Genomic DNA, 27,969 nt, shown 5'->3' with positions numbered 1-27,969 from the left:
TGATCGTTTCCTCTTCCACTATGCCCTTTCTTTTATCACCCTCTCCCCCTTTCCATATCCCATTCCCCTCTTATTTTCCTGCAGGCTAAGATAGATTTCTATTACCTCTATTGAGTATGTATATTATTTCCTATTTAAACCAGTTGTGATAAGAGTAAAATTCATTCATTCCTCTCCCTTTTCCCTTCCACTATTAAAACTTTTTCTTAACTCTTTTTTTAATGGCAGATAATTTGTACTTGAATGAATACTGTTTAAAGAAATTAATATTATGACCAGAACAAAACTTAAGAACATTACCTCTGTCCCCATTGCCATTGACTAAGAATTTCTTTCTTTCTGTTCACTTCTATTTGGTGGGTCCAAACATTACATTGGATTACAGATTTACAGATTGCAGTATTCTATGCCATTTATATGAATCTTTGTTAGGAAAATGACTGAAAACAAATGGTTCTCTGAGCATAAGAACAAATACTTTATTGAATAGTCTGCCTGTTTGGAACAGAATTGAAATCTTATTCTTGAAGATATCAGGCCAAAGATATCTGCCAAAATCAAAACATTCAGTCAAATGCTGAATTTTCCTAAGGTGGGTATTGGAAATAAAACAGAAAATGTTCTCCCTTAAATAAAACTGTTATGTATTCATACCTAGGATGCTAAGTAGTATTCTGGCCTAGAAAAAGGCAACTAAAATAATCAAAAATATCTTAGAGAGACTAGATTATCATAAAAGGTCAGATTATAGACAATCTTGACTTTGTGCCATGAGTATCTGGAGATCAGTAGTAAATAGAATAGATAAAAATCTAGATCTTACTTTCAGTGTAAATTTACAGAGACAGTATGGCATAGTAGATAACCAGTAAGTCCTAGGTAAAAGTCACTTAACCCTGGGCAAAATGCTCTCAGTGACTGTTTTGTTTTGTTATTTTGAGAAGCAATAGAGGTTAAATGACTTGCCCAGAATTATATACTTCTAGTTAAGTGATAATGTCTGAGACCAGATTTGAACTCAGCTCCTCTTGACTCCAAGGCTGGTGTTCTATCCACTGTGCCATCTAGCTACCCTTCTTTAAGACCATAAATTATGACAAGGCTTTGCAAGGGCAAATGTTGAAAACCATCTTTGCATGTATTTTAAAGTTTTTTTATGTTAAAGCTTTTTTTTATTTTCAAAACATATGCATAGATAATTTTCAACATTCACCCCCGCAAAACCTTGTGTTCCAAATTTTTTCCCTCCCTTTCCTTTTTCCCCATCCCCTCCCTTAGATGGCAAGAAATCCAATATATGTTAAACATGTGCAATTCTTCTATACATATTTCCACAATTAGCATTTGCATGTATTTTGAAAATAAAAAAGACTAAGTTATGAAGGAGTTGTAGATCTATAATGGTATAAGGGTTTCCTCATGGGGAGTTACCTGCACTAATAAAAAAAAATCTATGTAAAAAATAATAATTTAAACATATATATTAAAAAAATACTGTGGTACAGAGCTTTTGTTTTACCTAGGCTAGACTGGTTCCTTTGAGTACATAGGAAGATATCCTTAGGATTTGGTCGATTTGGGAAAGTAGGGTTTGAACCATTGACATGGTTTTCTTGTTACTTGAGGCATAAAAAAATCCTAGGCTAGAAAGATTTGGTGTCCTTGAGGTCTTATAAAATTTGTTTTTCTGTATCTTTCTTACCCTAGTTTTGCCACTATGGATAGTGGAGAAATAGAAGGGGAAAAGCAGCCATTTTAAGCAATAATTATGTTCTTTTACATCTTTTATTTTTAAGTACATTGTAAAATGAGATGAGGAAGAAAATGACAAACTACTCCAGTATCTTTGCCAGCAAAACTCCAAATATGATCACAAAGAGGAGGACATGAAAAACAACTGAATGCATTGACATATTTTGACCAACATATATGAATAACAACTAAATCCCTATTTGAATGATATCAAACTTTAGCTTTGGGCCTTCCCTGGAACAGCATTGAACAGGCTTGTTCCACCATAGAGTGAAATTTGAGCTGGAGATTGGTACAGTTGTAACTATTTGGACACATGCACCAAGCCACATAAATGCCATGAGGAAGGCAGTGGGCAGTGACAATACTCTTTCCTTTAATAAACATTGGATGTGATTCTTGAAATGAGATAAGATAATTTTCAGCCTATGGGAGTATTAAACTGTATTGGGAATAGTAAGATCAGAGCAATGAGAGTTGTCCTGCTCTATCCAAATTTAGTCTAATAAATCCTATATTTAGAACTTATGTTCCAGATACTGTGTTAAGCATGAGGGATACAAAGAAAAGCAAAATCACACCTTGACCTCAGGCAGTTCATGTTGTAATGGAAGAGACAACATATAAATAAGTATATAAGATACTTATGGATTAGATGAAAGATGTTTACAGGAAAAGGCTCTAGCATCTAGGTTAGGGAAAGATTGTGGGAGACAGGAAAAAGATTTGAGCTGAATCTTGAAGGGAGATAGGGCCTACATTGAGAGTTGAGGAGAAAGAACATCCCAGACATGGAAAGACAGTTAGTGCAAAGGCAAGGAGACAGAAATAGAGTATTGTATAAATGGAACATTAAAGTACAGTGCATAAAATATGGGAATTTGACCAGGCTTTGAAGAACTTGAAATACCAAACACTACAGTTAATGCTTAATCTTAAAGGTAATAGGAAGCAACTGGAGTTTATAGAGCAGGGGCAGAGCCATTCTATTTGGTCATTCCAGGCTATTCAGACTCTTTGTATCCAGACCTGAGATGGATTCTCCTGGAGCACAGATCAAGGTTCTCCCAAGACTGATTATTCTAATTGTAAGACAGACATATGTCTAAGCCAGTTACATAGAGGAAGGGGTTGCCAAATGCGTAAAAGAGTTTTGGGGTATTGGAAGCTTTGCTGTTGTTACACCAGAGGATCCTCAGGAGATCTACAGGGATATTCGAGTTTCTATTGGGGATTTTGGGAAAGGATGCATGGAGGGGATGAAGTATTCTTTTTCAGGTTAAAATTCTTCCCCATTCTCTCTGGGTCACAGTTGTGATGGCTAATCAGGGTGAGTATATATTATGAGAATGGATATAAGAGTTTTGAGGAGCCAGACCTTATATAGATCCAAATGGAACCTTGGAGTTGCCTGATTCATTTATGTAATTAACATTAAATAATGAGGAGTTTGGGGGGATGAGGGTGAAATGCTGAAAGCTATCTCTTTACTAGCAATAGAAATGAAGGAAATTCAAATACTTCATTATCTCAACTCTTCCCATGGGTAAGGCTACTTTCAGAGAACCCATCCTATTTTAGAGTTGGAAGGATCTATGGTAAAATCAGGGGCATCAAATCAACAAAGAAAAAATGGATACATGTTTTCAAATGATTAAATTGGTAAAATTTCAAGCAGTGAAAAATAAAGAGTGGGAACTACGTATAGTATTAGGATTTTTCTGTCTGGAAAGATAGGATTATGATTAAAGTCTGTAAAATGAAGGATCTGGAGAGAAACAGCAGTCAGAGATTATCAAGTTCTGTGTAATAAAAGTAGGCACACTTTTATTCTTTGAAAAGATAAATTTGTAATAAATTAAAGAAATACAATAAAAGATGCAGTGGGAGCAAAGTTGTTGTATTCTTTGGTCTAAGAGGTGCCATGGCTTGAAAATATAAATAGATTCAAAATAAATTTAAATGAATTTATGCATAACAGCTTCATGACAGAAATCATTAACGGGACATTTTAGATTTAGAAGTAGAAAAGAGGGGCAGGAAATATCCCAGGTCTTTTGAGTAGGCATCAAGTTAAAAAGTGATGTCCTTTAAAAATTTTCTGTTGGCATTTTTTTTAAGAAAAAGTAATATGAATTTTGAATCTGGCCTGACGTAGTCTAAGAGGCTTATAATATTAGTGGAAATTATGCTATACTTTTAAGAGAATACCTAAGTTCAGACATTTATTGGCTGCTTGACCATTGCCTTTTTTTCCAGGATCAGTTCTCTTTTAGAGAAGTTGTCGCACCTTTCTAGGGAATATGATAGTGTCACAATAGTACAAGCCTTGGCTCTGTAGTCAGAGGACATTACCTAAATTTGAATTCCAGTTTCTCTACTTAATTAGCAGACCAAGGGAGCTGGATTTAGTCACTTTCAGGGTTCTTTTAGCACCAAATAGTGTGAACCTTTCATCTTCAGCTCCCTTATTCTTAAAATGAGCATAATAATTCCTATAATAACTACTTCAGATTTGTTGTAAATACCAACTGATGTGATGTGTGGAAAGCATTTTGTAAACCTTAAACACTGTATAAATTTGTCAGTTATTATTTCTTATCCTCTTAAGGATAAATATCAAGAATCCAAATTAACCAAATACAGGACTATTAAGGGACTTGAATGGTAAATAAATGGTAATGATGTAAATGGTAAAAAAAAAAAAAAAAAAAAAAAAAAAAAAAAAAGACATCAGAGGGAAACAGGGAAACAAAGAAATAGCAGGTTTGTACATAAAAAATGAGAAATAATAAAGGCTAGTAGCTTGAAAAAATATAGAAAAGTGTCAGCAAAATTTTATTCCACTATTTACAGAGGTCAAAGAAAATGTCACCTCACACCTTTATAGGGAAAAAATTATCTGGTAACAAATATCTCTGAAGAAGTCAAAGCCTTTAGTAATAGAATCTCTCATGAAAAAGTTAACAGCTGATAACACAATTGGTGCCAGCTGATAAGAAAATGAAAAGCCCAGTCAGACTAGGACAGACTAGGACAAAAATGAACACCATTAAATATGTTTTCATTCTACCATGTATTGCTTGGAAAAGAAAGCTCTGACAAACCCTTTTCTCTAAGTAAATTTGTTGGGTTTTTGCAAGGTTATGTTTAAAGTCTTGCTAAGTCTTGTCTTTCAAATAAACCTGTCACACATCATATTTTTGATTACACTATAGTTAAAAGTCAAGGTCCTCTTTCATTTTCTTCCTTCAACCACAAGAACTTTTCTTTTTTCCATCTACTTTCTGCATTTAAAATGCATATTATCTTTGCTCTTTTACATCAGGGTCCATTTCCTTTTGAAGTTCAGCTAATAAATCATTGCTATTAATCTGTTTTTATGGATTTTGTTCATGTATCTCTGTTGCTATTTTTTTCCTACTCACATTTTGCTGACAGTTCATTTACATCCTTTAACTTTAGTATGATAATTCTATCTCCAAAAAAATGAGAGGAAAGCAGGGTTTGGGTGACCACTTTGCCAGTAATGATCTATATAACTTTGGGCAATTAAGATTCATTACCTGCTATGTGCTTTCATCCTAAACAGATCACTTCAGCAATCTAAACCTGTTTCTTCATCTGAAAAATGCTAGTCTATACTTGATGATTTCTCAGGTTTCTTTCAGCTCTGTCTATGAAATACATGTTTCTACAAGTGTCTAGAATATTTGCATTCAGTTATCTTCTTTATAATGTTTTATATAGATTTCTATAATTTATAAGATTATGTACTTGGGTACAAATTGTCCCTTTATTTAACTTGTATGTAGTTTTCATCATGTAAAAAAGAAAAAAATCACTTTAGTTTCCTCATGTGCAAAATGAAAATTTAATTAAGATCATCTCTATGTTCTTTTCTTTTACTATAACTTTTTCTAATCCCATTTTGATACCTATCTCTATACATGGATTTGAAAAGACTATAGTTTAAAACAAGTTGCTGAAAATAACTACATATAGTGAGAATCTGACAGAACATAGTTAGCCTATAAGGTCAGTAATAGTTCTGTCTCATACCAGTGTTTTAAATTTTTATTATTTATCATCATTTGTTAAATGTTTTTAATATAAAGTTTCAGATCTAAGACATAGCTAAATATTTTATTATTTTCATATCTTTTGTGGAGTAGAATAAATTATCATATATTAACTACAAAGTTGTGAGACCTATTTCAGAAATTATATACTATTGTTAATTACTTGGATTTCTTTTTATTTACAGAATGCCCTTTTCAGTTGCATTAGCCAAAATGAAAGTAAGTATTTTATTTAAAATTATACAGCAAAATCTCTTGAAATGAAAGCAATTTGGAGGACATAATTTAAGTGCTATTTGTATTGTCAGAGTCTTAGCATTAAAACTGAAAACCAAAATGAATGTTCAGTAACAGAATTCATCTCATGATCAAAATTAAAATAGCTTAGACCATCTACTCTTGGGAACTCAGAGTTATGACATTTTTAATATTTATTTTGTCTCAAAGTAGATCTGTAAAATAGGGAACTTACAAGTGTTAGGAAAAGACAATTTAGAGGCAATGAATGAATAATTCTGAATATCTTCAAAAGCTGAACTACTCTATCTTTTGAAGAATGCTTCCTATAATCCTTAGTGTTCTCAGATGAGAAAACCAGATGGTCTTACCACAGTACTCTAAAGGTGAACTTTCTAAAAAGATATTTTTCTATTATTCCTTTTATTTATTCTCTAACTTATTTCTTCTTCCTTTCTAGTGACCTAATAGCAGTATCCCTGCCACTAACATATCATTATCAATTTCAGGCTGAAGGAATAGAGGCTGTGGACCAGTGATTCTCAAAGTATGGTCCAGTCCCTTCAGGAAGGTCCCTGAGATCTTTTCAAGGGCTTTTCAAAATCAAAACTATTTTCATAATAATACTAAAAATTCTAATACAATAAATATTGATAGATATTACTTATGTATACAAAGGCTCTTTTGGGAGGAATCCACAATAATTTTTAAGCGTATAAAGTATTCTTGAAACCAAAAAGTTTGAGTATAACTACTAGATAACCTCTCTAATGTTCTTTTCAAAGCTCACATAATCCTTGCTTTTTCTGGAAAAGAACGAATACAGAATATTATGATGCTGCAATTTAATATTCTACAAAGAAAAGAAACATAAGTTTAAAAAATGGGTACTTCACTTACCCACAGGTTACTGAGATTACAACCTTAGGTAACTACCATATGGCTAACAATCAATGAGCAAAAAGCCCAAAATAGATGTCTCATAAGATATAATCAGGCACTAATTCAGAGACTTTTTATTTTAGACGGGTCTAACAAGCCTACTTACCTAGTTCCTAGTTCATGCAGATTAGAAATCATTTAGAAACAGAGAAGGATTTTGTTATAACAACAGTGAAAGTGTATAGCTGACAGTTGCTACCAAGAGTGGAAAAAAAGAAAAAAAAAGCAATAAAAAGCAGACTTGTGTGTCAGTTAGTATCGAATTACATAGCACTGAACATCAAAAGGCAGAGATATGTATGATGTATTTTTGAAAAAACTTCACAGAAGTTTTATTGTTTTTTGAAAAACTGCTTTGGTGTTTAAAACAAGCTTTAGTTATCTAGAGAATTTCATTCATTGCTTAAGTAAGAATCCCAGATAAATGAGATATTGTTGCATAAGTTTTTCACTTATAAAGTACCATTAGCTGTACTTTCTCTCAGGAGAAAGAAAGAATAAGGGAGTAAAAGATAATGTGAGTTCACTTTTAGACATGTTGACTTTGAGATGTCTCTGGGACTTGCATTTTGAATGTCCATTAGGGAATTGATGATGTAGAATTAAAACTCAGAGGAGAGACCCACTGGATAATAGGTAGATCTAAGAGCCATCAATATACAGATGATTGTTAGATCAAAGGTCATCAGGAATGTAGAGAGAGAAGAGATGGGGACCTAAGAAAGCCTTGGGGAATACCCACAGTTGGGTCTGATCTGTCTGATGATCTAGCAAAAGAAACTGAGGAGTAATCCTTCTGGTAGGAGAAGAATCAAGACTAGTGCTCTAAGAGTCTATAGGAAAGAGTATTAAAGAGAAAGTAGTCAGTAATTTCAAATGCATCAGATTAATCAAAAAGGATGAAGATTGAGAAAAGATGATGCAAATTGACAATTATGAGATCACTGGTAATTTTTGAGAAAGTATTTCTGTTGAGTAGTGAGATTGGGAATCATTTTTGGAAAGGATTTTGAAATGGATACAATTTTGGTTTTGGTTTTGGTTTTTTCCATCTTAGGAGTTTGGCTAAGGAAGAAAGCAAAATATAAGAAGATAGCTTGAAGAGATGGTAGGACCAGTTAAACTTATTTAAGAATAGGGTGACCCTGGGTAAGTCACTTAACCTCAATTGCCTTGGCAAAAAAAAAAAAAAAAAAAAAGAAGGTAGCTAAATGGCGTAGTAGATATAGCACCAGCCCTGAAGTCAGGAGGACCTGAGATCAAATCCGTCAGACACTTAACACCTCCTAGCTCTGTGACCCTGGGCAAGTCACTTAATCCCAGTTGCCTCAAGAAAAAAAAAAGAATAGGGGAAACTTGTGCATTTTTTTGAAGGCAGGTGGGAAGGAATCAATCTATGGAGAAAGATGAAGAAGGGCAATGATTGGGGTATAATCTGCTGAAGAAGCTAAAAGAGAGACGGAATCAACTTTATATCTAGAGGGAATGAACTAGGCAAGAGGTGCCATCTTCTTGTTAGAGACTGGGGAAAGTGGAATAGTGTGGGAAATGATGGCAAGAGTGGGAGTTGAGATAAAGAGATGGGGAGAAGAGGTAGTTTCTGTTGATTGGTTTCAATTTTCTAAATTGAGAAGAAAGAGATGTGAGAGATGAGTAGAGAATAAGAAGTTTAGAAATGCTTTTATGGAGAAGTGAGGTAGGTAATCATTTAGGAGATAATAAGCAGAACATCTTTGGAGGACTTAAGAAATGTGACTAATGCAGTGACCAGTCATGACTAAAGAATACTGATGCTCAGTAGTCCCTCTTAGCAGAGAGGTAATGGACTGGGGATGCAGAATGGGATATTTTCAGAAAGTAAACATGTTGATCTATTGTGCTTGATTATACTGATTTGTTATAAGGAAGAGACTTTTCTTTGTTTAAGGCATCACTTGGAAGATTGGTAGGAAATTATAATTCAAAAAAAAAGTCAAAACATGTAAAAGGATGTTTTGAGAGGGATATACAAAGAATGACATTTGTTACTGTAGTGTTGAATTTAATGCATATGTTTTTAAAAGACCAAACACCAAGAAATTTTTTAAAAGACCAAACTCGGAAAGAAATTCATAGATTCATATATAGTCTTTTTTCTGTTGTTCATTTTATATTGAAGCATTCATGTTTGTGGTTTTTAAAGTACATTATAAAAACACTTATTAAAAAAATTGAGGTGATACCTTAGTGGCTGGGTCAAAATAGTAGATACTGTTTCTTGGCATTACAAGAACCATGCCACTCTTCATTCAGCCTATACTTAAAACTTTCTAATATTTAAAAAAAATTTATGAAGGTTACATACTATAAGTCAGAAACATACCCTATTTGCTACCTTACATTGTTTCTTGGCTATTGTGTTGAGCTTCATCACTCTCCCATAATGTAGTTCTAGCAAGTAGCTTATTTTTGGAATATGATAAACATTGTTAGGTCTATTGTAAGGTTTGCCCCAATACCTTAATATATCTTTAGCAACCACAGCATATTCTTGCTAATTATCTGAACTTTTTACACCTCTTCCTCTTTTTTTATCCTTGCTTCACTAACTTCCAACCAAAAAAAAATCCCTCTTAGCTTCATCATCTGTCCAGATATCATTCCTGTATCTTTGCTCTGTGACTCCCCTTTTGTGAATCTCATGCCTATCTCTTCAACTCTCTTTTGTCTTTTGGTTCTTCCCAATTCCCAGGCCTATTATTTCCCTGATTTAAAAGAGAGATGTTTTTCTATTGACTGTGTTTTTTTAATCTCTTCTTTTCATTTAGATCTCAAATCCTGTCAACACTTAGAGCAAGACTGAAGCTTCTTCTCTTTCTAGAGAGTTCTAATGACAAACTTCAGTTTGGAACCAAGCAAAAATACATATTAGTTCCATTAGGAACATTTTTTTCCTTGTTAGGCTTCAATAATTACCATTATCTAATTTTCTAACTTTATTATTCTTGAACATATCTTGCACCCACCAGTTATGCCTATCTAACAGTTTTGTTTTCAGGTTATTTCATCTAAGATTTTTCTATAGCTAGCATTACATTTTGTTTTAAACATTGAAAGGCAGCAGTCTCGTTGTCCTGTATTCTCATTGTTATAATGTCTTTATTGCTAACTAATGCATACCCATTTAAATTCCTTCCTTTCTCCCCCTTCTTCCCACTTCCAGTGGGCTCAGTTTGTTGTAGTTATGCTGGTCATCACACAAACTGCCGGGAATACTGTCAAGCCATTTTTCGAACAGACTCTTCTCCTGGTCCATCTCAAATCAAAGCAGTTGAAAGTTATTGTGCTTCTATTAGCCCACAGTTAATACACTGTGTGAACAACTATACCCAGTCTTATCCAATGAGGAATCCGACAGATAGTAAGTAAAAAAGTGCTATTTTCTAATGTTATAATTTATGAAATCTGTGCAGACAAGTGAGATAAATTCTAAAAGAATTCTGAAGTCTATACTAGTTAAGTACATCAGCACAAATGAATAGCCTTAGTGGACTGAATTCCTACCCTGGAGTTTTGGAAAATTAGCAAAATCCCTCCTGCCTCATCTCACCCTCAAAAAAGTAGGTTATGAATGTATATTATTATGGAAAAGCATTTATTGCATATCTACTTAATACACTATACTATAAGAAATATTTTTGATAGTAATAGGAAGAAAGATATTCTATTCCTTCAAGATCTTTTTGACTCAGAGAGAAGAGGGAATTAGAACATAATCACAGATAAAAATAGCTTTTTTTCTTTTTGTTGCTAATAATGTTGCAGCCACTTATATCTATCACAGTACTTTATAGTTTACAATCCCTTTCCTTCATCCCTGTAATATGAATAATAGCAAGCATTATTTTTCCCATTTACATTTGAGAAAACTGAGGTTCAATGTAAGGGGCTTGCTCTTGGTCATATTGCAGAAGGATAATAGGAATATTCTGGAAAATAGTCCTTCATCCTCAGCTCTACTACTTTCTATATTACTCTATCAGAATTCCTTCACTTCTCTCAATCTTATTTTCTTTATACTATAATATAGTTGGATGACATGATGCCTAAGATCTCTCCAGTTTTATAAAGGATGGCAGCAAATAGCAACACAATATCGTGTTTTTCTTCTTTCCTTGCCCACTCTAATAATATTTATTCAGAGTGAAATCATCACAGTTAGAAACAAAAGAAATAGAGGACATATCAGATCCCTAAATTGCTAAATTAGGTCCTGCAGTCGTGAAAATAAACATTAGCACACATGCCCAGGTTCTGAATTAAATGGTCATATGAAAAATCAGGCAGTAGATATGATGAGTAATGAAATATCTTCAGACTTTCTGTAACTTTTTTCAGTTTTCTTGGGAATCTGTAAAGGAGTCCTCAGTATTTTTATTTTATACATATTCTCCTAGCTTAAGGATATAGAAAATAGAAGTATATGAGAATGGATGAGGTATAGGATTGGTCTTGATAAACGTGACTAGGGTCAAAGCAGTTTTAAAGTAAAGTGTTGGTAGAAATAAGAATTTTTATAAATTATTTGTGAATCTGGTATTTCTGAGGAAAGAGATTAGATGTGAAACTCATCCAGTTGCTAATTTTTAAACTATTCTGTGTACTCTAATTCTGTCTAATGTATATCTCTTAGAATGTCTCACACTTTCCCCATGCCTCTCCTATCCAGAAATTTTCAGTAATTTACCCTTTCCTTAAAAACAAATTCTAGGGGATAGCTAGTGCCACAGTGGGTAGAGCACCAATCCTGAAGTCAGGAATACTGGAGTTCAAATCTGGTCTTAGACACTTAACACTTCCTAGTTGTGTGACCCTGGGCAAGTCACTTAACTCCAAGTGCCTCAGCAAAAAAAAGACAGAAAGAGAGAAAGACAGAAAGAAAGAAAGAAGGAAGGAAGCTTAGTTTGACATGAAAAGCTTTCCACAATGTGGGCTGATCTCCTTTTCCAGGACTATCTCCCACTACTCTCCCTTATCTCACCCTTTAGCCAGACTAGATGCTTTCCATTTTAGAGCCAAGTCCTGAACTTTTGTATGACCTCCTGGAATGCCCTTTTCCTTATCTCCAATACTTCAAATCCCTAACTATATCCTTTAAAGAACAGGTCATTTGACAACTCTTCTAGAAAGCCATCCCTCATATCTGGTAATGATCTCTAGTCTAAACACAACACTTTGAACTTCTTTTGTGTATTTGCAGCATAACATAAGCTACCTGTGGTTTATTTATTGTCTGTATTAGATTGTAATTTTCTTTAGACAGGAGTTGTTTCTTCCCCAATATCTAGTATAATTAGTGTTGTAAAACATTCAATTGAGTCTTTATATTCCATCAACTTAGGTTTATATTGCTGTGATAGAGCTGAAGACTATGCCTGCCAAAATGCTTGCAAGAGAATTCTGATGTCAATGAAGACAGAACTTGAAATAGTCGATGGACTCATAGAAGGTTGTAAAACAATGCCTCTGCCACAGGATCCACTCTGGCAGTGTTTTCTCGAAAGCTCAAGGTCTGTTCATCCTGGTGTTACTGTATATCCACCTCCTTCAACAGGCCTCGATGGCGCCAAATTACATTGCTGTTCTAAAGCAAATACTTCCACATGTAGGTCAGTATCTCTTTTTCTTTATTAAAGCTATTGGAAAGCAACACATCTATTGACTTTAAACATCTAAAACTTCTAATAAATATCTAAGATCCTACAGTTTTAACATTATAAAGACTTTGGAATGACTGGGGAAAAATCAGAATATTTAGTGGTCTTGTACTTGGATGTTTCTATCAACAAATTTTAAACATATGACCTTGAATATATTACTGTTATATTTGTGAATAACTACAACCAAGATTTCATATACAATTTCCCTTCACAGCAAAAAAAAATTAATGATAATTTAGACCTGGGGAATAGGCCAGATAACAGCCTAAGGTTCTGTAAGTATCAGTTATTCATCCACTATGCCATTAGGATATTCGGCTTTTGCATTCTCTCTCAGCTCCTAATTTCATTATTGTAAGAGACTTTATCTATTGAGTGACAAAATCTCAGAGACTAAAAACAGCACTTGTTTTGCCTTACATTCCATAGCTAGATTCTGAAATTAGAAAACATTTTAAAGTACCTTAGCCTTTCTCCATCAGAATAACAACATTATATAGTTATTAAAAATTGAAATTGATCTCTGATATTTTCATGATTCTGTAAGCCTCTGGTCCAAATCCTCATATAAACTTAAAATGCAATATGTATAATGTCTTCCTCACATCTTAATATCACAAGAAGATCAATGGAGCATTCAGGCTGTCTATTTTTTAGGCCTGTCTACATAAAATTTCTTTAGATTACCTTTTTTGATGATGTCATACTTTACTCCTATTCATATTTTAATTCCCTTACTTGTGATACAATGTTTCTGCTTATACCTATCATGTAGGTATACATCTCTATTGCCTTTGTATGATAGTCATTTTCAATTCATCAGACACTGGTGTTTCCATATATCATGGCTATATAACATTTTAAAATAATGGGCCTCAGTTTTGGTAAAAAGTTTGGAGTCATTAAAGGAGCTTTATAATACTCTTGAAGGCAGTCCAGCCTGTTCTCCTTCCATTTAATTTTGGACCCAAGTTATCCATTATATGAAGCAATTTAATGGCAATTCCAGATACTTTCTAATGTTATTTGTTAATCCCTGAGCATATGTCAAAAATGTAAAGTTAAGTCTTGTACAAAATATTGTCACATCTAGGCCATCTTAGGATCTACAGTAGTTATATATCTTTAAGAGCAAAGTCATTATTCAGTGAGATGCAAATAGATTTTATATTTTGACTCTTTTGGAGGATCTCAAATTTAAATAACATTTCATCTTATTAAGAGACAAATTATTACACAAAGAATTTAGCATACAGTTATCTTTAAATTTATAAGCAGTTTTTGGGTACAAAAGATGATAAAAGCTGATGTGTTCAGTAATCCTTCAGATTGCTTCTTTTCTCATTGTGAAACATCATAATATGTCTTCTGAAGCTAGAGATTTGAGAAAAATGCTGCCTCTTTTCTCTTGGATTTTTTGGCTTTAATTGGGATAGGAACTAAACTTGTGGTGTCATTGATATGGGTAAGTCTTAGTGTGGGCCCAAGAGACAGAGCTGAAACTGAGATTTTCCTAGCTCTCTTATTGAATTAGTGATGCTCCCAAGTGAAACAATTAATCTGGTACCTGAAACCAAAAGCTGGTTTCACAGTTTCCCAAGGAGCTTCACGTCACTTAGGATGCTATTATGTCATGCATGATCTGCACATGAGAGCAAAGGCCTTGAGGCTTTCTAGGAAGCCCATTTTCTGATCACTAGATTTATTAGGCATATTCATGGCAGGACAACCATTCTGGAAAGAAGCCTCAGAGAGTTGCTATAGCTTCTCTCATCTATAATTAAAACTATTATTCTGATAGTATTTTCTTCTTTATTTTATAAAGGCTTTATCCTGGGCTTTTGGTTTTAGATAAGTCAGGTATTTACTCATGCCTGGACCTGTGATTTCATGGGTGTAAGAAGCTCCAGGGAACATCATATTATGCTAATTCAAATTGGTACCTTTTCTGCCACGTAGGTTCATAGAGCTACTTGGGGCACTGAGAGATTAAGCAATTCAGCCAGGTCACACCTGCAATATTGGAATTTAACTCTTGATATCAAGACCAGTGGTTCTCTACCTATATTATACCACAAACCCTCATGTCTATTTCTGTGTTCTCTGATATGTGATGGGTTTTTTGAAATGAAATAATCTTAATGAAACTGTTATAACATTGTGTTTTAAATGTTTGTCTAACTCTTCTAATTAGCTAAATATAAATTTGTTTCAGGGAACTATGCACTAAGCTTTATAGCATGAGCTGGGGCAATACACAGAGCTGGCAAGAGTTTGATCGATTTTGTGAATATAATCCTGTAGAAGTTTCCATGCTGACCTGTTTAGCAGATGTTCGAGAACCTTGTCAGTTGGGCTGTAGAAATCTTTCTTACTGTACAAATTTTAACAACAGGTAGGAAAGATGAAATATGTAATTTTAAAAGGAATTCTCATGTTTTAATTGAAAATATGTTTTTGTTGCAAATGTGTTTTGCTGGTAGAATAAGTAAAAGAACAAAACAAAATCCCAAACTCACTTCTTATTTGGTTATAAGAAAATACTCCTTTTGATTTCCTCTACAATTATAGTAAATGGTACAAAATGGTAAATCAACTTTTAATCAGGAAATATAATAGTCAAATTTCTAAAACATAGAAAATGTTTTATCAGGATATTAATGTTCTTTGAAATATACTGAAGTACACTGAAAATTAAAATGTAATGATATAGCCTTTTGTTCCCAAGCTATAAACCATAGAATTATTGCAAAAGTTCTCTGAATTCATATGTAAATCTATAAATAAGCAATCACACCTTTTTAAACAGAATAAATATTACTTCACATATTGCTATTTTCATCTGTGTATAATTGTGAATAATAATTTTGCAAATTGATTTAAAAATAACACTAAGTTTTATAGGTACTTTTTTGTCATGTATTTTCTTAGTCAATGAATGGTATATATATATATATATTTAGAGCTTATTCACTTCAGGATGACTCATTTTGTGTTCTTAAAATTACTTTGAGCAAGTATATTGTTATATTTTTCAGCTAGTATTAAAATATTAGAAAATAAAAGTCTAGCTTCAAAAAAGAAAAAAGTTTGAACTGTATCAATAAGTTTTTTAAAAACACAGTTAAGTGAACAACGTAGTGATTCAAGGCAATTCCAATGGACTTGGGATGGAAGATGCCATCTGCATCCAAAGATAGAACTATGGGGGCTGAATGTGGATTGAGGCATAGTATTTTCACCTTTTTTTATATCATTGGTGTTTTTTGCTTGATTTTTTTCTTTCTTGTGATTTTTTTCCCTTTTGTTCTGATTATTCTTGCATAGCATGACAAATATAGAAATATATTCAAAAGAATTGCACATATTTAATCTATGTCAAATTGCTATCTTGGGGAGGGGAGAAGAAGGAAGGGTAGGAAAAAAATTTGGAATACAGATCTTTACAGGTGTGAATGTTGGAAACTATGTTTATATTTGGAAAAATAAAATACTATTAAAATAGTGTTAAGTATATCAATTAGTTATTGAAATGTAAGATCCTAGAAATTATTACAGGAACTTTTTGAAAAATTAGGTCATGGCATGTGAACTAAGGAAACACTATGTTATATTCAGTTAAAATCTCATATAATTTTATTTGATTTTTCCTTTGGGAGTTTCATATGATTTTCCATTGACTTTAAATTCATTTTTCAGTGTTACATTGTATACATGCACTGATATTGCTTTACTTTTTAATGGCCTTTATCTGGAAGGCCATTGTCACTACATATGACTTTTTTTTCTCAGGCCAACAGAGCTTTTCAGGAGCTGTAATGCTCAGTCTGACCAAGGGGCCATGAATGACATGAAGTTATGGGAAAAAGGAAGCATAAAAATGCCATTTATAAACATACCTGTTCTGGACATTAAAAAATGTCAACCTGAAATGTGGAAAGCAATTGCTTGCTCCCTGCAGATTAAACCTTGTCATAGTAAATCTAGGGGAAGCATTATTTGCAAGTAAGTCTTTCTAAATAATCTTAACATTACAATTTGGAATCACAGTGTTAATTATTTAAATGATAATTACTTTAATGAAAACTTACCTTCTACTAAAGCACTTTGAGGATCCATGATTTTATTACTATGGAAATTCCTTCACTAATGTAGATCCCTGCTCTTTTGAGCCTTAATGAATGATTTTTATGAATTGTTATATTTGTAAAATACAACACCTTGTTAGGGGCACCCTTTTCATAATTAATTTCTCCAAATTCTGAGTGATAGTTATGTAGTTTAATAATGATATGTATTGTATAGTTTAGGTAGGCAGTCCCTTTAAGGATAGAGCTGTGCTCTTAAAGAAATCTTGAGATTCATGTAAATGCTATGTTTTTGTGCATAATATTTTTCTTTTCAGATCTGATTGTATAGAGATTCTTAAGAAATGTGGAGATCAAAATAAGTTTCCTGAAGACCACACAGCTGAAAGTATTTGTGAGCTTTTGTCTCCTACAGATGACTTGGAGAACTGTATACCATTAGATACATATCTTAGTAAGTAACATGTCTGTATGAGAGTTCAAATATGCTTTATTTATTTTCTTCTCGTGGTATTTATTTTTAACACTTGTCCTTTATGTAAAATAAAATAAGTTCATGAAAAAAACCTCTAATTATAAATTCTAATTTGATGTTTTTAATCTAGGAAAGTATTTTAGACATGTCATTACTATCAATGTAAAATTAAAAAGAAATGACCACTTACTCATATTTCTCTTTTAGTATTAGATTCTTGATTTGAATCTTGATGTATTAGGATCAAGATAAGTATCCCTTGCCTAGTAGAATTTATATCTTCTCTAGGCAAGGCATGTTGGCTATTAAATAGATTTCTATCAGTGACTCCTGTTGTCTCAATAGCTTTCATTATTAAATTAGAAATTTGTTTTATTAGAAAAATATTTTGGATCCCTGGTGTAATTCAATCATATTTTAAAAAAATAAAAACTTTTAAAATAAAAAAGTAAAAAAAAAATTAACAAAATACTAGGAATGCAGATGTACCAAATTTCAAGTAACTTCAATATTTGAAAATCCAGATTTTCAGAAAATCAGTCTTCCTTCAGATCTTTCCTCTTCATGCATTTGACATTACAGACTGACTAGACTAGTTGATTGTTGGCCTATCTTGGCTACCCCATTCCCAGTTTTCTCATTCACGCATATCATCTTTCCATGGTCTAGGTAGGCTCATTGCCTGCCAAAATCCCTCTTCTTTCACAGTATATAGAGATTTTGGGTATCAGCTTGTCTATGACATTTTCCCTGATTCTTTCAGTTGTCAATATTTTGTTCATCATATTTTCTTATGGCGTTTTGACTATATTACTTCTTTGTCCTGGATTCATTTTACCTCATATTATACTTGTATATATGTTATACTTAAGGAACTATGTTATTTTATAATCTGTAGTCTTCAATACCTATCATAGTGTCTTAGATGTGATATAATGTGCTTGACAAATTGAAATTAGGTTTTTATTTCCTTTGCACAAGAATTATTTACTTTATAGTAAATAGTTCACAATAGGCTGAAAGTCCTGAAAGTTTCAAGCCAATCCCTGATCCAGCAGGAGTAGTAGTTCCTGTTCCTGCAATTTGATCTAAACTAAGTCATCTAAACCATGTAGAAATTACATGACTATTTTGTGTAATAAATCTGTTTTGGGGAAAAAAATACAAATCTAATTTTAGCATACCAAATCATGTTCAGGACTTAGAGAGGAAACCTTTGCCTTGCTCTCCTCCCTGCCTGTATATCCATCCAATGTGTCTGGTTTTCATTCCCCTGTGCTCTTTTTTCTGTCCTCAGCCTCCACATAATTTTGAACCATGTGGCTCCCTCAGCAGGCAGCCCCTTTCTCCCTCACTCCCCCTATCTGCAGGCAAGTTTGCATTATAAAAATCACTTTATATAGAGGTCTGTTAGAGCAAGACCTGGTTGTATAAAATAATCTGTTGAAAATCTGTAGTACTGTCTTTTTACTATGTATCACAAGTACCAGAACATTGTTAAGAAAGTCAAAACTAATTTTCTTCCAAAAAGCTAACCATTTTCAGTGTTGATAAATGTTTCTTAACTGGAAACAACTTCTTCTGAAGCTCCCACAATTTGAAACATCCTGACAACTAAAATCTTAAATTTTCACATATGGTATTCACTAACCCCCTGCTGATTACCAAGTCAGCCCTTTGAGCTATGATGTATTGTCCTCTATATCTATAATAGAATATTATTTTTTTAATTTAATAGAGCTCACAGCAACAGTAACTGCCATGAAAAGACTTTGATTTGTCAAAATGAACATATACTGAATATGGGGGGAGGGGTGGTATTCTTTTCACTGTGATCCTAAATTCTTTGAGGAATAGCGTTCTGACTAGTGAATTTATTACACATGAATTTTGGAATTCTATTGAGTAGATTGCAGTCAAGAAACCTATACTTGTATATAATGTAATCTGTCTGAATAATTACTAGACTGAATTTAAGATAGGCAGAAACAATCTCAATAAATATATATGTATGTATTTTACATATATAGAGGTTTTGATTTGATTGAGTCAATCATTCCACTCCACTTAGAGTAATTAAGAAAACATTCTGCCTCTGGTATCTTTAACCATCGAGTGTATCTTTATTGAATCTTTCAGCCAAAGATGTTAAAGTAATGGTACTCTGTGAACTCAAATGTATGTGCATTTAAAATGGTATAAAATTTTAATTTAAGTAGTTTTATATATGGTAGATGTTTAATAAATATCTGTTGAATTGATTATGAAACTGGGCTATGAGTTAACATGATTAAGCGTGATTAGTATAACAGACAAATAGAATTAGTGAAAAGAATAAATAAAAGCATTTGGCTTTATTGTGAGCACATGAAATGAAGGCCATCTGCTTTGGCTCCCTTTTCTGAGAGCATGTCTCTAGGATATTTGGAGAAGGTGACACAAAGTTTGCATCTTTGATAACCTATTTCAAAATGCATTATGTCCTATAAAAATGACTATGAAAGAAAAATCAAGTATAAAATCAGGTAGGCAATGTCCAGATACATGTAAATTATTATTAATCCTATCCATTTAGAGGCTAACTACTGTGAAAGGAAAAAAAATTCAAGAAATTATAAGTTGTCTGAATTTTGCATGAATATTCTGTATATCCTATATTTTAACAGTTTAGTTCCCACTTTATTGAGTACAATTCAGCAAACATTTATCAAGTATCTATAGTTAAAATATGATACAAAATCAATGATAAGCAACCCAAAGAAGTACAAAAACAAGCTCTTTTTGATGTCTAAGAGGAATAAGGGGTACCACCAGGAGGGGATCAGCTTCAGAGGAAGGTAACATTTGAGTTGAGCTTTAAATTATAGGTACTAGGAGGAAGCAAGACACATTATTTACTATATAAACAATGTGTATTATCTAACTTGCCTCAATGAATGTGGCCCTTTGTAGAATTACTTCCATCTTAGAATTAGCCAAATTTTAAACCAAATTCAGTAATGAATCAAAACTTGAGATTGATTGACCAAAAGTCAAGCCAAGCTCTATTTTCATTACTTTATTTTTTAATTTAAAATAATATTTAAAATCCATAGGTTTCCATTATTCTTCTAAGTCATTTAAACTATCTGCTATTGACTTTTCAGGGCCAAGTTCTTTAGATAGCATTGTAGAAGATGTTACTCATCCCTGTAACCCAAATCCTTGTTCTGCTAATGAATTATGTGAGGTGAATAGAAAAGGATGTCAATCTGGTGATCCATGTCTTCCTTATTTTTGTGTTCAAGGTAAGTAGTATATGTGTTTGTTCTTCAGATTTTATATTTCAAACTAAATCACAGATGACAAGATTTCCTCCCAAAAGAACTTGACATTAATTTTCTATACTTTCCTTTAAACTTACTTTCCCTCTTCTTATACTCTCAATATTTTTCTTTTTCTTCCTCTGAAGTTCTTTTTTAAAAATCTAAATGACAAAATGATTAATATGAAAATGTTTTACATGATTGCATGTGTATAACATATCTCTGATCACTTACTATCTCAAGGAAGGGGAAGGAGGGAGGGATAGACTTTGGAACTGAAAACTTAAAAAAAAGTTAAAAAAAATTATTTTAACATGTAATTGGGGAAGTGAATTATGTATATATATATATATATTTTTAAATGCAAATGATAGATCATCAATATAATCTATTGTCTCCATAAAATCAAATAAATATTGAGTGAAATAATAATGTAAAACATGAAAAGTTTGCTCAGTAGAATTATTTCCAGCCAGTATTTCTTTGGATGCTCTAAGATTATTTAATTATTGCACCATTTTTCTTATTTTGTCCATTTCCTTTCATTAATAAAAATTCTTCCCATTTAAATATTTTTTCTTTGCTGTGTTATTGTAAGCATCTGCAAAATAAATGAAAGATGCTCTCTAGAAGACTCATTAAACCAGTAATGAAGTCCATTTTTTTTTAAATTTGGATCCCCAAGGATACAGTGTATGTTAGTTTAAAGAGCACACGGACTAGAATTAGAGAGCCTGGATTCAAATTCCAGCTTTGTTTTTCCATAGATAATCTTGAACAAATCCCAGTTTCCTCATATATAGAGTGATGAAGTTAAGACTATGTTTATCTCCTCTGAGTCTTCTAGCTTGACATTGTATGGAAGAACTGGTATAGTAGAAAGGTCAAAGGATCAAAAGACTGGATTCATATATCCCCTCTGTCACTTATTATGCAATTTACCTCCATGACCTAGAGAAGTCATTTAATCTTGCTAAGTGTTTCCTTATCTGAAAATTAGTGTTGGACTAAATGGTCTCTCACATCAGTTCTAACTCTAAAACTATAATTTTGTGATTAATTTGTATGCTACTTAAACCATGGAATCACGATAGAATCAAACTTTTTCATTTTGTATTTTGAGGCCAGATTTTTTTTTAATTCCACTCAAATGTTTACACATTAAAGAATTCCAAATTCTATTCCTAAATATTTTACATACTTATATTTCATTTGCTTGAAATTTATACAAACAGTTCTGACTTTATGTAAATTCTTATTGCAAATTTGACTTTACATACATAAGTCTAAAAAATAATCCTCATTCCCAAAAGTTCTATTTTAACTTTACTGCCAGTACTGTGCTCTCTCTCTTTCAGCTCCTGCTCCTGGTTTGTTGCTCTGCAAATACCCCTTACAAAAACAAAACAAAACAAAACAAAACCATTAAATACCCTCTGAGTTAAAGTAAAATAGATGTCCAGAAAAATTGCTACTTCCATTGAATTAAGAGTTTGGCTTATGTCCTCCAATGCTGACAAAAGAGACCTTTGCCCCACTCTGCTCTCCTCCCCAAAGTGTCTGGCCCTGGCTGTCTGTGTTCTGTCCGTCTAAATTTTGAGAACTATATCTTTCCTTAGTCTCCTAACATTTTGCCAATTCTCTCCTGTCTAGTGAATTTCCATGAAAGTGGCCACTTGCCTGTGGAGGGAAGGGATCAGTACACAGTTAAAGGACATGTGGAGGACAGGGACAGAGAAGCAAGAGGAGGAGGAGGAACACATAGGGGCTAGAAACAGCTATGTGGAGACCTGGCCAGAACCAAGAGGAATAAGAAGAGGGGTAGATTTGTGGGGACTGACAGGCAAATTCACATTACATAAAAATCACTTTTACATAGACATCTGTAAAAACAGTTCACTTAATATAAAGTGAGAATTATCTGTAGCACTTTTAAATCTTTGAATCTTCCCTGTAGAAAATGTGCATTTGTACAGGGATAGCACTAAGGTATCTTTGAATAATTCTCAGCAATAAGGGGGCCTCAGGCCAGTGATCCTACTTCTATGCTTATACCCAAAGAAATTCAAAGACAGAAACAAGTCTCCATTATATACCCAAAGCTCTAACAAATACCAATATTGTCATGAATATAGAATCATTCTTTGTAGTAACTTATAACTATTAACAAAATATAAGACTAACAATTGAAGAATGGTTCAAAAAACTATATTATATAAATGTAATGTAATACTTGTTGTATAGTATGAAATAACAAATGTGGAGAATTTATAGATATATAAAAAGACTTGCATAAATTGATACAGATCAAAATAAACTCAGCTTCCATATACAAAAAGAAGGAATTGGACCATAACTGGCCTCTAAGGTTCCTTTGGTTATAAATCTGTGACTCTGTGGGCCTAAGCAGAACCCAAAGAACCATACACATAATGATACTGTTGAGATTATATATATATATATATATATGTATGTGTGTATGTGTGTATATATATATATATATGTATATATATGTATGTGTGTATGTGTGTGTGTATATATATATATATATATATATATATATATATATATATATATGGAAAGATCACCCAAAAGTTCTGAGTAATTTAAAAGTCACTGAAGATAGTGAAACACCACAACTTACTCATGTCAGAGAGGCATGATGTTATAACAAAATGCTGAATAAATGATCAGTTAATCATTTTATCTGATATTTTTGTTTAATGGATATTCTTTGTCACAAAGGAGAGTTTAGCCATAGGAGAAGGAGGAGTACTGTATAGAACAGATTTTTTCCTCTAGAGATAACTAATTTGAATACAAAATGCATCTGTAAAATGTATTAAAAATTAATTTGAGGGGGATAGAAGACACTTTAGCTAAAAACACTAAGGCAGAAACTGTATTCCTTTTAATCTACATATAACATAAAAATGTTTTTGATAAATATTTTACAAATTACAGAACAACAACTCTTCTTTATTTTGCTCAGTTAATTTTTCTTTGCATAGGTTGCAAATTAGGAGAAGCCTCAGATTTCATTGTCCGGCAAGGAACACTTATCCAGGTACCATCATCTTCAGGAGAAGTTGGTTGTTATAAAATCTGTACTTGTGGACAAAGTGGACTATTAGAAAATTGTATGGAAATGCATTGTGTAGACCTGCAGAAGTCTTGTATTGTTGGAGGGAAACGAAAAAGTGAGTATTGTATGTATTTTATAATTACAAAGACTTATTATAGGTTAAATATAAGTCAAAAGGAAAGCTTTTTTTTTAATAGTTATGGCACTGAGTGAATTCTGTACCCAGCAGTGCCACAGAAGAGATTGTAGCCATTCTGCAAACCAACTATTTCTTATTCTACCATCTTCCCATATAAAATGTAATGATGTCATATGTTGCAGAAGGTATAAGGAAAAATTAGTTTTAAACATTAAGTTTCTGAATGCTGATGCACTATGGGAATGCAGAATAGAACAGATTTAACTTAGTATGAGCAATAAAAAATAACATTTCAAGTACTTATATTTTAATTCTGCTTTATAAAACACACTACTGGTTATTTCTTAAACATATGACATGTTCCTGGATATATAATATTCACAAATATTTTCATTTTTTCCTCTCAGGCCATGGAACGTCTTTTAACATAGACTGCAATGTCTGTTCCTGTTTTGCTGGCAATTTGATATGCTCTACTCGCCTATGTCTAAATGAACATAGCTCAGAAGATGATCGCCATACATTTACAGGTAATCATTTCAAATCACAGGAAACAAGCTGGTCCTTTAGATATCATGGAGATGGGGTTTTGTCCTCTTTTGTGGGATTTATTTCTGAAATTTTGGTACCAAGGTAACTGGGATGTCAGTCATTTTCAGATATTAGATAGTAACCCATGTAACTAATGAATTTGAGGGCAAACAAATATGGGGAAAGAAATAGAACCTAAGCTATTTAGCTGGGCCTTAGTTTCTTCATTTATAAGGTGAGATAGTTGAATCAGGGAAATCTCTCAAGCTCCTTGCTCTAAATTTCCATAAGAAGACATGGTGGAGGTATATAAATGATTGGATTATTATTAGTTATGTCACACCAGTGAGTTTAGTTGATATGCAGTCACTATGTACTAATGTGCAATCACTAAAAGAACTACTCGTTAATCAGGCTTCTTTGGTAGCATTTATCAGAGATCTGTTTTTGATTTTTTTTCAACCTCTGGAAATCATCCTATTTTACTAAGTTTACTAAATCAGGAAAATTTTTATCCCTTCTCAAGAACTTAAGCATATCATGTGTTTGACCTCTAATGCCTAGACTTTGCAAAAATAATCAAGATAAGCCTATTCCTGTTAACACAGCTATCAGACTTAGAGATGGAAGACTGACCTAGAAGGTCACCTCATTCAGACTCACTTTACAAATGAGAAGACAGACTCAGAGATGCAGGTAATCCGTAGACACAGGATTTGAACTGAGGTTCTCTGACCTAAGCTAGCATCCTTCCACCACCAGATGTCTCTCTATACACCTGTCTCCAGAGAACTCGCTCACTTCCCCTTCTTTCTTTCCTGTACCTTAGCAAGCATAACATTAAGGTTGCTTCTTCTCTAGTTGAGATTAAAAGTACTCCTTTCTCCCACTTCTCTATTTCCAAGTTGAAAGAAGGCAAAGGAGCTGCCCTGGTGGCTGTACCTGAGAAGCTCCTTTCTCCTCCTGCCTAGGGAGGAAGAGGGGAATGAGGAGGAGAGGGTGCCAGGGCTGAGAAGACGATGCTTCAGTTGTTTTTCAGTCATGTCCAGCTCTTCATGACCCCATTTGAAGTTTTCTTGGCAAAGATACTGGAGAGGTTTGCCATTTCCCTCTCCAGCCCATTTTACAGGCGAGAAAACTGATACAAATAGTTAAGTGGCTTGCCCAGGTTCACTGTGCCACTTAGCTACCCCAAAAGACAAATAGAGAACCTAATTTGCAGTTTTTCTTTCTTCCCTGGAGGTGGCAGCAGAGAGAGGGCAGAATTCTAGAATGCTGAAATACTCTTTCCCCTTGCCTAACTTCAAAATGTTAGTTTATTTGCTATGTTTGATTCTGATTTTATCATTTCTCATTCCTTGACTTTGCTCAGTTCACTGGCCACTTAAGCTGTGGCAAGCCAAGCTCCAGGAACTTTACTTAGCTTTATGTCATCATGTATGATGTCAAATTTCTCATCTATAAAAAGAAAGGTGAACTAAATAATCTCTAAAGGCCTAAATTCTAAAAATTCTTTTCATTTTATGAGCTATAATTTAGGAATATTGGGTTTTAGAAAGAACTATATCATTTTGCCCATGGAAAACAAAAACTATAGCTCCTTTCTTGGGAATATTATTATTGATAACATTATTAAAAGCAACAGTAATGTATTAAACTCTGCTTATATTTCCTTAAAGTTTCAAGTCTAAGATTTTTAGCACCTTGCACTCCAGGGGAAGAACCAGGAAACTTCCTATTGCCCAAAGGATTGTCTGCATAGTAGGGAAGCAAGAATACTAAGCCTCCAACCCAGGAAAAGGGAGCTAGAGAGAGATGATAAAGGGAAGAAGCAGATTGTGGGAAAACTAGAAGAAGAAATGCTAGTCAGCTCTCCATTTCCTACATCCTAGCCAGTAACAAGTGTTATCTGCTCATTTAATTTAGCTCTTTATCAGCTCTATCCTTAGTTATCATTTTAGTTGTTTTAGAGGCAAAGATGGAATTTTGAAAAGAGAACAGTTTTCAGGATTTTCTAATCACAGCATTTGTGGGAAAAAAATGCATGTAAATGTGATGAATGTAATCTTATTGTTTTTAGGTCTACCATGTAACTGTGCAGATCAATTTGTCCCAGTGTGTGGACAGAATGGACGCACTTATCCAAGTGCATGCATAGCACGATGTGTTGGTCTTCAGGACCATCAATTTGAATTTGGATCATGTGTCTCTAAGGATCCATGTAATCCTAATCCTTGTCAAAAATCTCAAAGGTACTTTATAAACTTCATACTTTGTTTTTCAAATGATTGCTTTTAACAAATAACATAATACAGTAAAATTTTATTGCTCCAAGACTTCACTTTTAGGGAAGAGAAAAGAAATCTGTGAAAAAGCATACTAACGCTTGTTCTTTGATCCTTTGAAATCTAGCTGGATTTATAGTGAAATTTAAGCAAAATTTGATGGTGATTTTCTCTGTTCAGTAGACAAAAGATATGTGTTCAATTTGACTATTTTATAACTTTTAATTTTCTTTGAGACAACTGGGATTTGAATTCTTCTTGGTTCACCAACACTCCTAAAAGTCTTGATTAGATCATATTATAGTAATGTCATTGGTTTCTTACCAAGATTTAGAATTTAAGCAATTATGTATGAGTCCTGAAAATTTTTTCCATGGTAGTGTCAGGCTTTTCCCACATGTTAAAAGAAAAACAAAATTGCCACTTATTTGTAAAATATATGCCTTAGAATCTGAACCAGAAAACATCATAAGGAAAAATATAGAATTGTTTGACAGTCTTTTCCCATCCCATACACTGTCCCCAACTTTCTTTCTGGAGTTTCCCCTAATTCTGATCTAGACTTTTAAATTTTGATTTTTATATGAAATTCCTGGTAGTCATCCCTCCATTGTTAATTAATGTAAGCAGTTATAAGTGTTAACTTTTATTTGTACTGGCTTTGAAATTGTTCTTTGGATTCTCTGGAGTTAAACTATTAGTAACACCACTATAATTTACAAATCTAAATCATATCATTAAAATGTATAATTCTGAAGACATTTTATAGTTTTTGGTAAATTTTTTCAAATCAACATAGGTTAATTTGTCCTTAAAATCTAAAATGGAGGTGGTGGTTCTTTTTTTTTTTTGACTTTAAATTTTCCTATATTGTATAAGCCTTATTGTCAGGACACTGGCTATCATGTGATGAATTATTTTGGCCATAATGAATAATGAATTCATTTATTCCAATATTTTAAGAAATTCCAGTTGCCAGGACCTAGGAATAGAAAGCTAAAATGAAATTAGTCTCTGCCCATAAGGACCTTTCATTCTACTAGCAGAAAACTGTGTATACACAGATGAATAAATAAAAATACATAAATAGCATTTTAAGAGGTAAGTATAGGTTGAAACATCTTGTGTAGAGTGAAAAACTTGGCACTTGATCCAAGCTTGAAGAGAACTAGGAGTTCCAAAAAAAAGGAAGTGAGAAGAGAATAAGTTCCAGGTATAAGGGAACAGTCTATGGAAAGGTACAATCAATCAGTAAACTTTTATTAAGCATCTACTACATGCATCTACTACTATGCTAAGGTTGAAGCTACAAAAAGAGGCAAAAACAATCCCTTCCTTCAAGGAGGTCA

The 27,969-nt window shown here is 33.1% G+C and overlaps 1 protein-coding gene across 2 annotated transcripts in view; it reads left to right on the top strand.

Moving 5' to 3' along the window:
• RECK (reversion inducing cysteine rich protein with kazal motifs) overlaps nucleotides 1–27,969 on the top strand; it is a 74,611-nt gene that overhangs the window by 31,184 nt on the left and 15,458 nt on the right. For both annotated transcript variants that reach the window (XM_051996316.1, XM_051996306.1), the window contains exons 7-16: nucleotides 6,020–6,053; nucleotides 10,216–10,413; nucleotides 12,394–12,661; nucleotides 14,928–15,107; nucleotides 16,505–16,717; nucleotides 17,118–17,254; nucleotides 20,422–20,562; nucleotides 23,592–23,780; nucleotides 24,212–24,334; nucleotides 26,416–26,587. In XM_051996316.1, the coding sequence (XP_051852276.1) occupies nucleotides 6,020–6,053; nucleotides 10,216–10,413; nucleotides 12,394–12,661; nucleotides 14,928–15,107; nucleotides 16,505–16,717; nucleotides 17,118–17,254; nucleotides 20,422–20,562; nucleotides 23,592–23,780; nucleotides 24,212–24,334; nucleotides 26,416–26,587 (1,655 nt within the window). The remainder of the gene's footprint in view (nucleotides 1–6,019; nucleotides 6,054–10,215; nucleotides 10,414–12,393; nucleotides 12,662–14,927; nucleotides 15,108–16,504; nucleotides 16,718–17,117; nucleotides 17,255–20,421; nucleotides 20,563–23,591; nucleotides 23,781–24,211; nucleotides 24,335–26,415; nucleotides 26,588–27,969) is intronic.

This window comes from Antechinus flavipes, chromosome 1, assembly GCF_016432865.1.
Source record: "Antechinus flavipes isolate AdamAnt ecotype Samford, QLD, Australia chromosome 1, AdamAnt_v2, whole genome shotgun sequence".
NCBI lineage: Eukaryota > Metazoa > Chordata > Mammalia > Dasyuromorphia > Dasyuridae > Antechinus > Antechinus flavipes.
The sequence above is the reverse complement of the archived record's forward strand: the minus strand, read 5'-3'. Positions and strand labels throughout refer to the sequence as shown.